The sequence below is a fragment of the Pogona vitticeps genome, chromosome ZW-PAR (assembly GCF_051106095.1).
Source record: "Pogona vitticeps strain Pit_001003342236 chromosome ZW-PAR, PviZW2.1, whole genome shotgun sequence".
NCBI lineage: Eukaryota > Metazoa > Chordata > Lepidosauria > Squamata > Agamidae > Pogona > Pogona vitticeps.
In genome coordinates, this window is record NC_135800.1 from 1,399,358 (window position 1) to 1,411,799 (window position 12,442).

Below are 12,442 nucleotides of genomic sequence, written 5' to 3' on the forward strand. Positions count from 1 at the left end.
CCTCCCCTCCCGAGAGACAGAGAGGGCGCATGCGCGCCTCCCGCCCGCTCCTTTCGACCGTTGGAGAGGGAGGGAGGGGGCTCGGCCGTCACGTGACTCGAGCGCCGTGACGTTGTTCCTGCGCCGGGCAAGATGGCGGCCCCCAGGAAGGGTGAGTGGATGGAAAGGAGAGAAAGGGGGCGGGTATTTTTGGGTTTTTTCTCTCTCCCCCTCCCCTCCAAAGCCGCGACGAATTAAAAGCGGGAGGGTCTCGCTGGCTTTTCGTTCATTAGGGGACTTCTTGAGCCGTGTTATCCACGGGGGAGCGGTCCCAAGCGCCGCCCCCGCGGATGCAGGAAACCGCAGATAGAGCAGAACGCTATCCCTAGCATGGCCTCTGGCTCCCTCGCGTGGCCCGCCCTGGTAAATGCATCCTGGAAATATGTACAGTATTTCTAGGTTTTTTCCCTTTAATATATTTTCACACCGCGGATACCGATTCTGCGGATACAAGGGGCCACACCCTCTTAGCACAATACTACTACAGATTTTGGAATCTCCCTGGAAAGAGGCCCGAAATACGGCCACGTCGTTGTTAAGCAGAGCACCCCTTTCCCCATAACGCAGCGCCAGTAGCTCTTGCCTCTCACACACTTTTAACAGTGGGTTCTGTTTTCACCATTTTAGGAAAGAGGCTGAGCTGGACTTGAGCTTTCCACGGCGGGAGAAGAGCCGCCTTTGAACATAACCAGGTCGGGTTCTTGAGAGTCACAGGGGACCGACCGACGGACCACCGGCACCATGCTGAACAAACAGGTGGTGGGGGAATCTCTGGTCGTGTTCGTGGCCGTCGTGTGGGTCCACAGTGTCGCCTGGGACCGGTTCTCCTGGTGCGCCGTGGCCCTCGCCATCCAGGCTTTCTACGTCCAGTTCAAGTGGGACCACCTCCTCCGGCAGGGCAACGCCGTCTTCCAGTTCCGGACGGGCGCCAACAGCGGCCTGCTCCCGGCGTGCATGGCTCTCCCGTTGCTGGGGATCGTGACGAAGGAGAGGTGCCAGGCGGCCGGCATGGTGTACTTCGAACGCTTCGGCATCGTGGTGGCCTGCACCGGCATGGCCATCGCCCTGTTCCTCTCCGTGATCGCCCTCGGCATCACCAAGCCGGTGCCGACCAACACCTGCATCATCTCTGGCATCGCCGGCAGCCTCATCATCTACACCATGAAGCATTCTCTGACCGTCTCCGAAGTGATTGAGGTCCTCGAAGTCCTGCTCATTTTTGTCTACCTGAGCATGATCCTCTTGTACTTGCTGCCGCGGTGTTTCACCCCCGGCGAAGCCTTGCTCATCCTGACGGGCATCAGCTTCGTCCTCAACCAGCTCATCAAGCGGTCTCTGAACGTCGCCGAGAGCCGAGGCGACCCCGTCGACTTCTTCCTCCTGGTCGTGGTGGTTGGGGTGGTTCTCCTCGGGATATTCTTCACCGTCCTCTTCTTCTTCATGGACTCCAGCACCTGGATTTCCGCCATGTTCTTCCACATGATGACAGCCGTGCTGGGACTCGGAGTCATTATGCCGTGGCTCTACCGCCTGATCCGACGCAACCCCTTGTTCTGGCTCTACCAGTTCCTCTCCCACACGCAGACCAGAGTCTACCTCCTAGCCTACTGGACCCTTCTGGCCACTTCGGCGTGTGGCGTGGTCCTCTACCAAAACACCAAGAGGGCCTCGGGCTCTAAAAAACACCAAGCTTCCACCGTCACTAGGAAATACTTCCACTTCATCATCGTGGCGACTTACGTCCCGGGGCTCATTTATGACCGCCAGCTGCTCTACGTGGCGGCCGTGGTCTGCCTGGCAGTGTTGATTCTTCTAGAATACATCCGCTACTTCACCATCAAACCCTTTGGGCAGGGGCTAAGACATTTGCTTTCTCTGTTTCTGGACGAGCGGGATAGCGGGCCCTTGATCTTGACTCACATCTACCTCCTCCTGGGCTTGTCCCTCCCCGTCTGGCTCTTCCCTAGACCTTGTGCCCCCAAAGGGACCTTACCTGGGGCGGGAGCTTTAGCTCCTTATTCCGGGGTGCTCTCCGTAGGCGTCGGGGACTCAATGGCCTCTGTTTTCGGCAGTACCCTGGGAGAAATCAAATGGCCGGGAACAAAGAAGACGTTCGAAGGGACCATGATGGCCATCTTTGCTCAGATCATTGCGGTCGCCCTCATCCTGATTTTCGACACCGCTGTGGACCTGAACGCCAGCTACGCCTGGATCTTGGCTTCTATTAGCTTGGTTTCCCTTCTCGAAGCCTACACGACCCAAGTGGACAATGTGATTCTGCCTCTCTACCTCCAGATTCTGCTGATGACTTAGGACCTGAGTGGGGATAAAAACGATCTCTCGGGGGGCGGGGGAAGATCCGTGCTCATTTGTGCTTTGGATGGCTTAAATAGGGATCATTGTGATGCACAGCGGATGTCACGGCTTGCGAAGCAGATCATTATGTCCAAACGATTGCTCTTGGATGAAAATCAGTATTGAAAGTGGGAATATGTCAGTGTTTCTGTCTGCAGTCGGCATTTTTAACTTTATGTCTGACACCACGCCAGCAGGGATGACAGTACTGGAGAGTCTCATAATTCCCTTTACATTGAAAGGCGTGTAGAAAGGGAATGAAAGCAGTAAAAACTCATCCAGTAGGTCCCCCGTATCTGTGGGGGAATCAGGCCCCAGGGTCTTTGGCAGATGCCGAAAAATGTGGAATATAGCAAATGCTATTTTAATAGCAAAGACGCTACATAGCATGGCTTCTGGCTCCCCCTAGTGGCCATTTTGAATAATATCAACCCTAGAAATCTATACTGTATGTCTAAGATTTTTCTTTTAATATTTTTAGACCAGCAATAAGTGAATCAGCAGATACTGATTCCGCAGATAAGGGAGTCCTATTGTAACACAGTTAATGCACTGGTTTGTATGGTTGAACAAACAGAATTTATTGCGCTAGGCAAGAGGCTTCCTCACGCAGCTGATGGAAATCATATATCACCTGCACAAAAACTATAAAATGCCACTGTGAAATTCACAGACAAACTTAATTTGTTGGCTTTCATTAACCAGAGCCTCCACCCAGATATCAGAAAACATGGAAATATTGAATGCTATACATAGCATGGTCTCTGGCATCCTCTAGTGGCCAGCTCTGGTAAATCCATCCTGGAAATACATATTTTTTCATTTAGTCTCTTTAGGCAGTGGATAAATGAATCAGCGGATACTGATCCTGCAAATAGGAAGGGTCTTACTGTAGATGCAGAGCACAGGCCAGCCCAAAGCACAATAAACACAATACTGCTAAAAGACGGAGTAATTAAACTCGCGCTAAATGAACACACAGTCCCCATTCCAAAATTTGCTCTTCTGTTGCTTCAGATGTTTCAATATAAACAAACTTCAAAAGAAACGCAACACGTTTGATATGGAACTTGCATTAAAACCAATTTCCTGACTGGGAAAAATGAAGGGGAATTGGTTATAGCAACAGATCAGAGCGATAGCTGTTTTGTTTTATCTAAAGTATTCGGAAGAGTTTCTAAGCAAAATAGTTTTCCAGGTTAAACAGCTGTTATTTTTTTTTTTAAAAAATACAAGATCCTGCTTTGGGTGAATATTTTCTTCCCTGATGATTATATGTCACTTCGTAAAGCGAAGATTTGTGACGTAATCGTGCCTGGAAAAAAAGCCTAACCTTCAAAAGCTTTCATGCCGTCCCATGGATTACAGGGTTCTAGGCATTCCAGAATTTGTTGAGAGCAGCAGGAGAGGAGGAAGACCCCCATGTGAGATTGATTGACTCAGCAAATGAGACCACCGCGTTGATTTTGCAAGAGCTGAGCAGGACTGCTAAGGACTGGATGTTTCAGAGGTCACTCATTCCTGGGACCGGGGGTGATCCGCCAGCAGGTAACAATAACTGTGCAGGATTATCTCCGAGATTGCAGCTCCATTGCAGCTCCACGCAGATTCTGGACCCTCTGCCCGCGCTCTCCGTCCTGAGGGTTAATCTTCTAGTTCAAAGATGAAATCACGGTAGCCTGCAAACAGACCCGGAGGGGTGCTCCCGTGCACCAACCGTTCCAGCGTCAAGGATCCCTCTTGTTAATTGTGAGTATACAGTGCTGGGAACGGCAGTTCGGGAGTAGGTTGAAGCCTGAAAGAAGAAAAAGAAGTGAAACCCAGATGGGCTGGAACACTGCCGAACGAAGCCACAAAGCGCATCGAAATTAAAAAATACCACGACAGCTTTTAAGAATTTGCTCCCCAAAACCCAGAAAATCAAGGCTATGACCTGATCCGAGCCCCATTCTGACCGGGACCCTTTGATGGAGGACAACCCCCACCATTAGCCCCACCGGCTTGGGCAATGGGCACTGTAGTCCGAGACCTCTCTATATATCTTTCAGTATTCATTAAACACTAAAGCCAATGAACACAGCGTCCATGAGGCCTTTTCTGTGTCACAAACTGGGACCATCCTTCTTACCAGTTCTCTGCGCTCCATGTGGTCTCCTTGGCTTCCATCAGATGGAAGGTGTAGACATGGCGGGAGCTTTCGGAGTGGTTTGGCTCACTTTTATGGACGACCTCACCATGGATCAGTACAAGACCACCTTTTTTTAAAAGAAGGAAAGGAATCAAATGGGACCCCCATATATGTGGGGGATTGGTAGCAAGACCCCCACGGATGATGAGAACCACGGATAATAGGGGACGCTCCCCATAGCATGGTAAAAGGGGGAATCACAATGGATTACCAGAAATGGCTACTAGAGGGAGACAGAGAGCACACTATGTATTCCTCCCCACCCCCTTGAAGATTGGATTTGGGGCATCTGAGTTACAGCCCCCCCCCCCCGTGGAAAACCCTTTTGGGCCAGAAATATTCAGTTTTCCTTGGAATTAAATTCCTTTTACCTTTCCCAACGGGCACAGGAATGAACTGGCTATCCTCGTACGCCGGCTCGGTGCCCACAAACGCGGTGCAGGGGATCGTGCCGGGCGCTGTCCGGACCATTCTCCGTGTGATCCCTTCTATCACCCCGCGAAAGGCAGATAAAAACAGGAGGTCAGGATACCATGAAAGTTTTGGCTGACGGGGAAGCGACGCTGGGTGACGGAGCCTGAGGACCGGCATCCCATTCCTTGAGAATTCGAGGCCAAAAACCTGAGACTTGGGGGGGGGGGTGTCCAGGCTCTCGTGATATCACAGCGTGGAACGGTTGGGGCTTTTTGCAACCTCGCAGGCAGCCTTTTTAGAATGTGTGGCCAGGGTGGCTGTCCATCAATCCCGGACTAACCAATCATGTCTTCCCTGCCTCTGAATGCAAAGAGAGTCCTGCCCCTTTTGCTCAGTGCTTTCTCCATCTCTGGAGCCTGTTGCTAAAAGCAGTCGTGTTTGTCCGTTTGCCGTTTGATCCGTTCGCAACGGTAAGTAGTGGAAATGTAAATGTTCTGCAATATTTAAAAAAATATATAAAACGAAACCAGATTTTCTTTCTATCCTCGCCCTCAACACAGTCTCGTCCATTTTCCAGAGGTGGAAAGGCCCGCGTGTGGGTTTCCTGGGATACCAAACTCTGCCCCTCCCGTCCCTTGACTCTCTAAAGTCAAACATCTCCAATTTATTAGGATAAAAGCAGGATATGGCGTTCTTCAATGTGAACAAGATGGCGGATGACCCAAATCGGGAAAGAAGGACAAACGCCACAAAACACTTACTCGTGTGAGAGCCCGGGATGAACCAGAGGCAGCCGTTTTCTTGGGTTGCGTCTTCCAAGGCGATCCAAAAACCGAAAACCCTGCCCAGGGGTTCCGTATGGAGAAAGGTAGCGTCCTGATGGGGTGTCACTGAAAGCAAAAGGGGGAGCTTGGTTCAGACTCTAAACCCGGGTTCAATCCCAGGTAGCTGGTTCGAGGTTCACTCTGCCTTCAGACCTTCCCAGGTCAGTAAATTGAGGACCCATCTTGCTGGGGGGGGGAGAGATAATGTGTAGCCTGCATAATTAAATTATAACGGAACTTGGACCCATTGTTCTGCAGCCATATTACAGCAAGATCCCCATATACACGGGATCGGTATCCGCTGATTTGCTTGTCCGCAGTCCAAAAATATTAAAAGAGAAGTCCTAGAAATATATATATATATATATAATGACATTACCAGAACTAGCCATTAGGGGGAGCCAGAAGCCATGCTATGGATAGCGCTTCCTATCCACATTTTTCCGTATCCGCGAGGAACGATTGTTCCTCCTACTCATGAGCGGGATGCCACAGTGGCTGTTTATTCTGTCCTGCAGCAACTTGAGCCTTCGCCGTGGCAGCCCCAGCCTCTGCTCAGCTCCCAGCAGAACAGACTGGATGGCCCATTATTATTACTGAGCCATAACAATCAGTATTTATTTTTTATAGACAGCCTTTTCCCTCCTCACCTTCGCCTCCAATGCCAGGTTGCTGTAAAAGAAAAAGAGAAGTATTTCGTTAAGGGGGCCAGTCCAGGAAAGCTTAGCCAAATAATGATTTATTTAAGCCATGAGATATAAGGTGAGAAATACCTTGAAGATATACATGCTCTGTACGACGACGGGATTCTCGAGGCCCATGTTTTCTGCCAACAACTGCAAAACCATCACAGGAGGGGCGAGAAGTTTTAGTTTATGCCTCGGTGCTCGCCAGCTCCAAACATTCGCAATTCAAGCCGCGACAGCGTTGCAAATCTAACTCTCGTTCGTAACACACGAGGGTGATAAACACATTTTCTGGCTAACATTTCCTAGAACTCACTTCCACCAAATATATAAACCATTCCACCCGTCTTTACAAAACTACCGCCAAAGATTGCAATTACAGGAGGACCCCCTTATCTGCGGACTCACTTATCCACAGTCTGAAAATATTAAAAGAAAAATCCCAGAAATATATACATATTTCAAGACGAAGTTTCCAGAACTGACCAGGAGAGGGAGCCAGAGACCATGCTATGAATACCATTCACTATTATCATCGTGTCCACTATAATCCGTGTATTTTCAGCACTTCTTGTTAATAAGCCTAGCATAGTTCCAGCCCTTCCGGATGGTCTTGTGTGCTCACCTGTACTTTGGGGGAATGAGTGATTTCCTTGAAGACAGGGTCGTGGGCATGTAAGGCTGAAAAACAGAAAATAAGGGGGAGAGAGAGAGAGAGAGCGGAAAATAGCAATTACGGCTGTTTGTCGGGATTAGTTGTGGTAGCATAAAATAAATATGGAGCTTCCACCCACGATTCCTCGAGATTCTCAGCCACCCACCGGGATGCTATTTCCTCGTCTATTCCAACTCACCGTGGCCGATTTTGTTAACGGACTTTTCCTTTGGCACGAGAAAATCTCCTAAGGAACAGAAAAGCGGATGTTAAGAATTCGTCACACGACAGGTGTGTTGACGGTGTTCATGCAAACCTGGCGCTCCACGAATCCTGTCTTAGGCACGTCATTGCCCTCTTTTATGGTGTGGCTGCAATATTTGAAATTCAGAGCAACCCTGATTATGTTTGAGTCTTAATTTCCAACCTCGCCTGTTTTGCCTCTGGTTTGTGTGAGTGGGAGGGAATGATCTGGGCTAGGGTGGCTGTCAATCTATCCAGCCCTAACCAATCATTCCTTCCTGCCTCTGAATTCAAAGAGAGCCCCGCCTCTCTGCTAAGGGTTTCTTTCCCTCTCTTGAGTCTCTCAAACCCGGCGTGGTTTGCTGTTGATCTGCTCGTAACTTAGGTCGTGTTGTTACAATATCATCACCGCAATCATCCTGTTTTAGAAAATGATTACCTTTTCCATCAAAAACACCTTTTTCGAAAAAGAATCTGATCTTGTCTCCGCTGGTAAGGAAATATTCTGCACTGCCCTGTTAAAGAGCCAAAATCAAAATTGTTAGCGTCATGATGAACATCGTTATTCTTTATCATTGAGTTTTGTGCCCTACTCAGAAAGCCAGCCACGGAGGAAAAGCTTGCCTGAAGATAAAGGGTCTGCTGGTGGAAGGACAGCCAAGGGGGGGGGGCAGCTTAGTTTCCAGTGGCAGGGAGTTCCAAACATCTGGGAGGAGCAGCCACCGAGAAGGCCCTCTTCTCCTGGGTCTCCACTAAATGGACCCATTTACCAGATCTGGCCACTAGAGGGAGCCAGAGATCATGCAATGTCCAACGTTCAACATTTTACATATTTTCCGGTATCCGCGGGGAGGGGGGATTTGGAACTGATCCCCCCGCAGATAATGGGGGTCTTCCTGTATTTATTCCAAGAAAATCAATAATATACAAACACTGCGTCACCAACACTGGCAATGAAGTTTCAAAATGACAACTGCCTCATCCACATGGGTTATGAACTTTCAAAGTGTTGATGAAATTAAGCAACAGAGAACAGTAACTAGTCTATACGGTAGAAAAATATACCTGCATCTTTTTTTCCCAAAAAGAGGCCAGCATGGTGGAGGAAGGAAAGATGGAAAAGCATCATTTTACCTTGAAAGCAAGCACTCTGGTTCTATATATCTATCTATTGATCTAGTGGGACTTCTTATCCGCGGGATCAGTATCCACTGATTCACTTCTCCACACCGTCTGAAGACGTTAAATAAAAATCCCCATCTTTATATGTATTTCCAGGGTGTCTTGACCAGAACTGGCCGCCCTGCAAGTTTGGGAACAATGTGTGGATCTGCTTGGAATCTCTTGACACACCGTTTTTGGGTGTGTTAAAGGAGAATTACCTGCGCTTGAAGCTGTTCCTCTTCCTGGGTGGAAAACTCCGTCCGGCAGTGAGGGGGAACGTCCATGGCGTCCATGATCTTCTGGATCCGGGCCCTCATTGCGTCGCACTCTTGGAGGCTGAAGAATCGGTCCACGACAAGGAAGCCATCTGTGTGGAACTGGGGGAATTAAGATGATAAATGAGGATGATGGGACAAGCGAGTCCCTAAGGCTTCCCGGGGCATTGGTCCCCCAGGTCTTGAACGCCAGAAGGATCGAAAGGCAGACCCTCGCGATCTCCCTGCGTTGAGCCAGACCCAAGACCGGCATGGACCCTTGGCGCTAAACCCATCAGCCCTGGCGCAGGTGGTGAACAGCGAAAGACGGGTGCCGGGTTTTAAAGATGCCACCTCATGCTCAAGAACCCAACTTGCTTGCTCCCTCCAGCAACACTGACAGGATATTAAGGGCTTGATACATGCAATTCCTACATTACTCACAAATCTTCTTATATTAGATTGTTTTAATGTTAACACCAATATTATAGCAACATTCTGTATTTATTCCTTACATTTATTTCTTATAACATTTGTTATCACTGTTGGATAGTTCAGTAGTTTAGGCATCTGGCTGCGGAGCCAGAGATTGGGGGTTCAATTCCCCCGCTGGGCCTCCTTGGCAGGACTTGATGATCTACAGGATCCCTTCCAGCTCAGCCATTCTAAGATGATGATGCAAAACATCCAAAGTAGGGTTCAGTCCTTTAGCTGGCTGGATAGCTCAGGGGGTTAGGGATAAGAGTTTGGGAGTTCAATTCCCCCCACTGGGCCGCCTTGACAGAGGCTGGACTGGATGATCTTCCGGGTCCCTTCCAGCTCTGCCGTTCTAAGGTAATGAGGATTAAATCTTTAGCTCTTTGGAAGAATCTAAGGTTAGCGAACAGGGTTTGCTTGCTGTTTTTATTTACTCCACGCAGGATTACTCCAGGTTGAACATTAGAGGAAGCTGGCAATTCTGAGCAGAGGTTCCTGGAGGTCAGTTCATGGGGCCCTGCTCGTTTCCACCTTTATGCACTCGTACATTTGCAAAGAAGATTTACAGAAGAGAATCCTAAGTATTCGCCCTTCCAAAAAATAAAATAAAAATACTTTCTTGGCACACTAAGAAATTATTCTCACCGCTTGTGAAAATGACGAATGCTTAGCAGAGAAATACGACTCAATAGTTCTACACAAAGGGGTTGTTTTCAATATACGGGCACAGAATGCAACTTTGATTTTCAGCTGAAACGGCCAGTTTAGGGACAGAGGGTTCCCCCCCCCAACTCTTTGAATTTCCAGCTGTTTGTTTGTTTTCTCTCTTTTTATCGTCCTGAACGGCCAACCTTCTCAATTAAGGAATCCATTCCCTTCTGGACCGGTGGTTTGCCTTTTATAGAAACTAAGAAGATAATCTCTTGGCAGGGAAGGGGGCCGGTTTCAGAGTCAACAGACAAGCGTCTAAAGAAATCACGAAACGAGTTGCAGAGAGAAACTCAAACGCCCAAAATTATTTCGGGGAAAACGTGTGTACGTCAAGAGCTGTGCAGGACTGAGATCTGAGTCTTGGCACCAAACCAGGGCCAAATATATTCTCTCCCCGGGAAAGAGGCTCATTTGCTAATTGGAAGCAATTTGATCATGCCAGTGAGCCACCCCTACACGTTTCGGAGAAATCCCATTCACCCTGCTTACCTTACGGATCTGATCCTGAGTGACAGATGCCATGGAAGGGAAGTTGGTCAATCAGAAAAGCAAGCTTCGTCAACGTCCGGGGTCTTCTTCTGAGCAATTAAACAGCCAGTGTGCTCTTTGCTCCTGTGATTAAAGCCAGCATCATGTGATAAAAGCCAGAGAGAGGACAGGAAGGATGAGTGAACTCAGTGTTTTCGGAGGGGGGGCATGGGTGGACTTTGACATCTTTTGTTCCGGGCTCGGTCCGAACAGAAATGTTTGCGATTCGCCTCGTTTTGTAAACATCTGGACGTTCAGTGTTATTTGCCCCCAAATTTTTGACAAGCACGCAAAAGGCAGCGTGCGACAAAAATCAAAGCAATACAGAATGCAGCCCAGAAAACGTTAAGAGCGATAGTCAAACCAGTTAAAAGAATAAAATGCAACATCTGGAAGCGGATGCAGCGTAAACCAAGTTTTGGCTTTAATAGGCAGTCTGGAGCCGTTAGCTTGACCAAAGACCTGCCTTCCCGTCAAGACAAGCCCTGCAATTATTTTAATTACGTGGGTCAGCTCATCTGCATCCTTCTGTTGGGAAATAAACAATGGGACGTGTTGGATTTGCCTCGACATTTAAAATATTTACTACTGTCTTAATGGTGCTTTAATATTTGTGGCTCTAGAGAGCTTCTCTCATGCCCTGCAAACATTCTGCTGTGGACTTTCCTGTTACAAATAGGAAAAGAAATCAGGATTTTTTTTTCCCAGTATGACTTTCCCGAATTCTCCAGCCAGATTCTGGGAACAGTGGTTCCGAAAAGTAACTTTTCCAAGTTCAGGGAGGGGGGAACCCCTGTTGTTTTCAAACCAGATGTTTTAGTGTGATTTCCTTACCTTATTCATGGAGTTTTATAAGCAACCCTGCTGTTTTTTTTTCCACGATCCTTTTCTATACCTAAAAAACGTTCAAAGTCACAAAAGCCAAGCTATTGCATGATGTGCTTATGTATTTCACTGTGTTTTATCATGCAAGTCTCTGTGGTTTTATATTCTCATGGACATTTGGGCTTACCGTATTTTTCGCTCCATAAGACGCACCAATTTTTTAGGAGAAGAAAACTGGAAAATATAATCTGTTTTCTTCGCTCCATAAGACACACAGACTTTCCACCCCCCTGTTTTGTGGGAAAAAAGTGTGTCTTATGGTGCGAAAAATACGGTGTTTTGTAATGGGCCTTATGATGTTTGCTTAGGGTTTAATGTTTTATGTTGTGAACCGACCCGAGTGTCCTCTGGCTAGACGGGTGGCATATAAATCAAATAAATAAATCAATTTAAACGTTTTTTTTTTAATGACAAGCCCCTGCCTGGACTCACCCTCAGTTTCTTCTTCCTTTTCCTTATATCCATGCTGTTCTTCTTCCTCTCTCCTGCCCATCGCATTTCTTGAACACAATATTTCGATAAAATCTCAAATTTAACAGCTCCAAGCAGCCCATCTAAGCTGGGGGGGGGGAAGAGAGCATTTATTAGCCGTTACCTTTTTTTTTTCCTGTGGATTCTCGGGCAACCTCCAGGTGCCTGGCCAAAAAACTGCTGATGATGGCTTTGTTTTTTAAGAGCCCCGAGGATGTTTATTCTCAAGGGACCTCTCCGAGAGAACAGTGTGTCTTGCCAAAAGCTTTCAATGCATTATCCCTAGATTTTTTTGAGGGGGGAAGCAAAAACAGAGAGCATGAAGGAACAGCCTGTGCTCCCTGCAAAGGCTCCCAGTAAATACATTTCCCAGACCCACGACCTTAAAGGGACAGTCAAAAGAGGCATCTTTAGGTAACCAGTCTAAGCTTTTCAGCGGCTGCAAAAAGAATTCATATTGTTTTTCAAACCACATGGGTCGTGTGAAGCCTTTTCCCTCTATACCTCCTCTGTGAATTGCGAGCAGAGAGACAAAAAAAGCACTTTTT

The 12,442-nt window shown here is 47.9% G+C and overlaps 2 protein-coding genes across 4 annotated transcripts; one reads left to right on the forward strand and one right to left on the reverse strand.

Moving 5' to 3' along the window:
• The first annotated feature begins 63 nt into the window (after positions 1 to 63).
• On the forward strand, positions 64 to 2,539 carry DOLK (dolichol kinase). Its single transcript, XM_020794943.3, has 2 exons — positions 64 to 151; positions 667 to 2,539. The coding sequence occupies exon 2, from the start codon at positions 781 to 783 to the stop codon at positions 2,350 to 2,352; it is 1,572 nt and encodes a 523-aa protein (XP_020650602.3). The 5' UTR covers positions 64 to 151; positions 667 to 780; the 3' UTR covers positions 2,353 to 2,539.
• Positions 2,540 to 2,950: 411 nt separating this feature from the next.
• On the reverse strand, positions 2,951 to 11,952 carry PHYHD1 (phytanoyl-CoA dioxygenase domain containing 1). Of its 3 annotated transcripts, none has more exons than XM_078382729.1 (12): positions 11,856 to 11,952; positions 10,500 to 10,622; positions 8,787 to 8,945; positions 7,844 to 7,919; positions 7,361 to 7,408; positions 7,132 to 7,187; positions 6,594 to 6,656; positions 6,471 to 6,492; positions 5,758 to 5,886; positions 4,954 to 5,070; positions 4,523 to 4,649; positions 2,951 to 4,189 (listed from the first exon to the last, which is right to left on the reverse strand). In XM_078382729.1, the coding sequence occupies exons 2-12, from the start codon at positions 10,530 to 10,532 to the stop codon at positions 4,138 to 4,140; spliced, it is 882 nt and encodes a 293-aa protein (XP_078238855.1). In that variant the 5' UTR covers positions 10,533 to 10,622; positions 11,856 to 11,952; the 3' UTR covers positions 2,951 to 4,137. The 3 variants fall into 3 exon arrangements, with proteins under 3 accessions (XP_078238855.1, XP_072841266.2, XP_020650603.3); XM_072985165.2 differs by lacking the exon at positions 11,856 to 11,952 and adding an exon at positions 11,373 to 11,485; XM_020794944.3 differs by lacking the exon at positions 11,856 to 11,952 and having other exon boundaries at positions 10,500 to 10,651.
• Positions 11,953 to 12,442: the final 490 nt, after the last annotated feature.

Bases quoted from the DNA above. Each gene is read 5' to 3' on its own strand.
- PHYHD1 (XM_078382729.1), bottom strand. From the start codon at position 10,532: ATGGCATCTGTCACTCAGGATCAGATCCGTAAG. The intron at 6,657-7,131 runs GTGAGCACACAA...ATGGTTTTGCAG, and splicing joins CTCATTCCCCCAAAGTACAG to TTGTTGGCAGAAAACATGGG. The intron at 4,650-4,953 runs GTAAAAGGAATT...TTTTAAAAAAAG, and splicing joins TCCTGTGCCCGTTGGGAAAG to GTGGTCTTGTACTGATCCAT.
- DOLK (XM_020794943.3), top strand. From the start codon at position 781: ATGCTGAACAAACAGGTGGTGGGGGAATCTCTGGTCGTGTTCGTGGCC.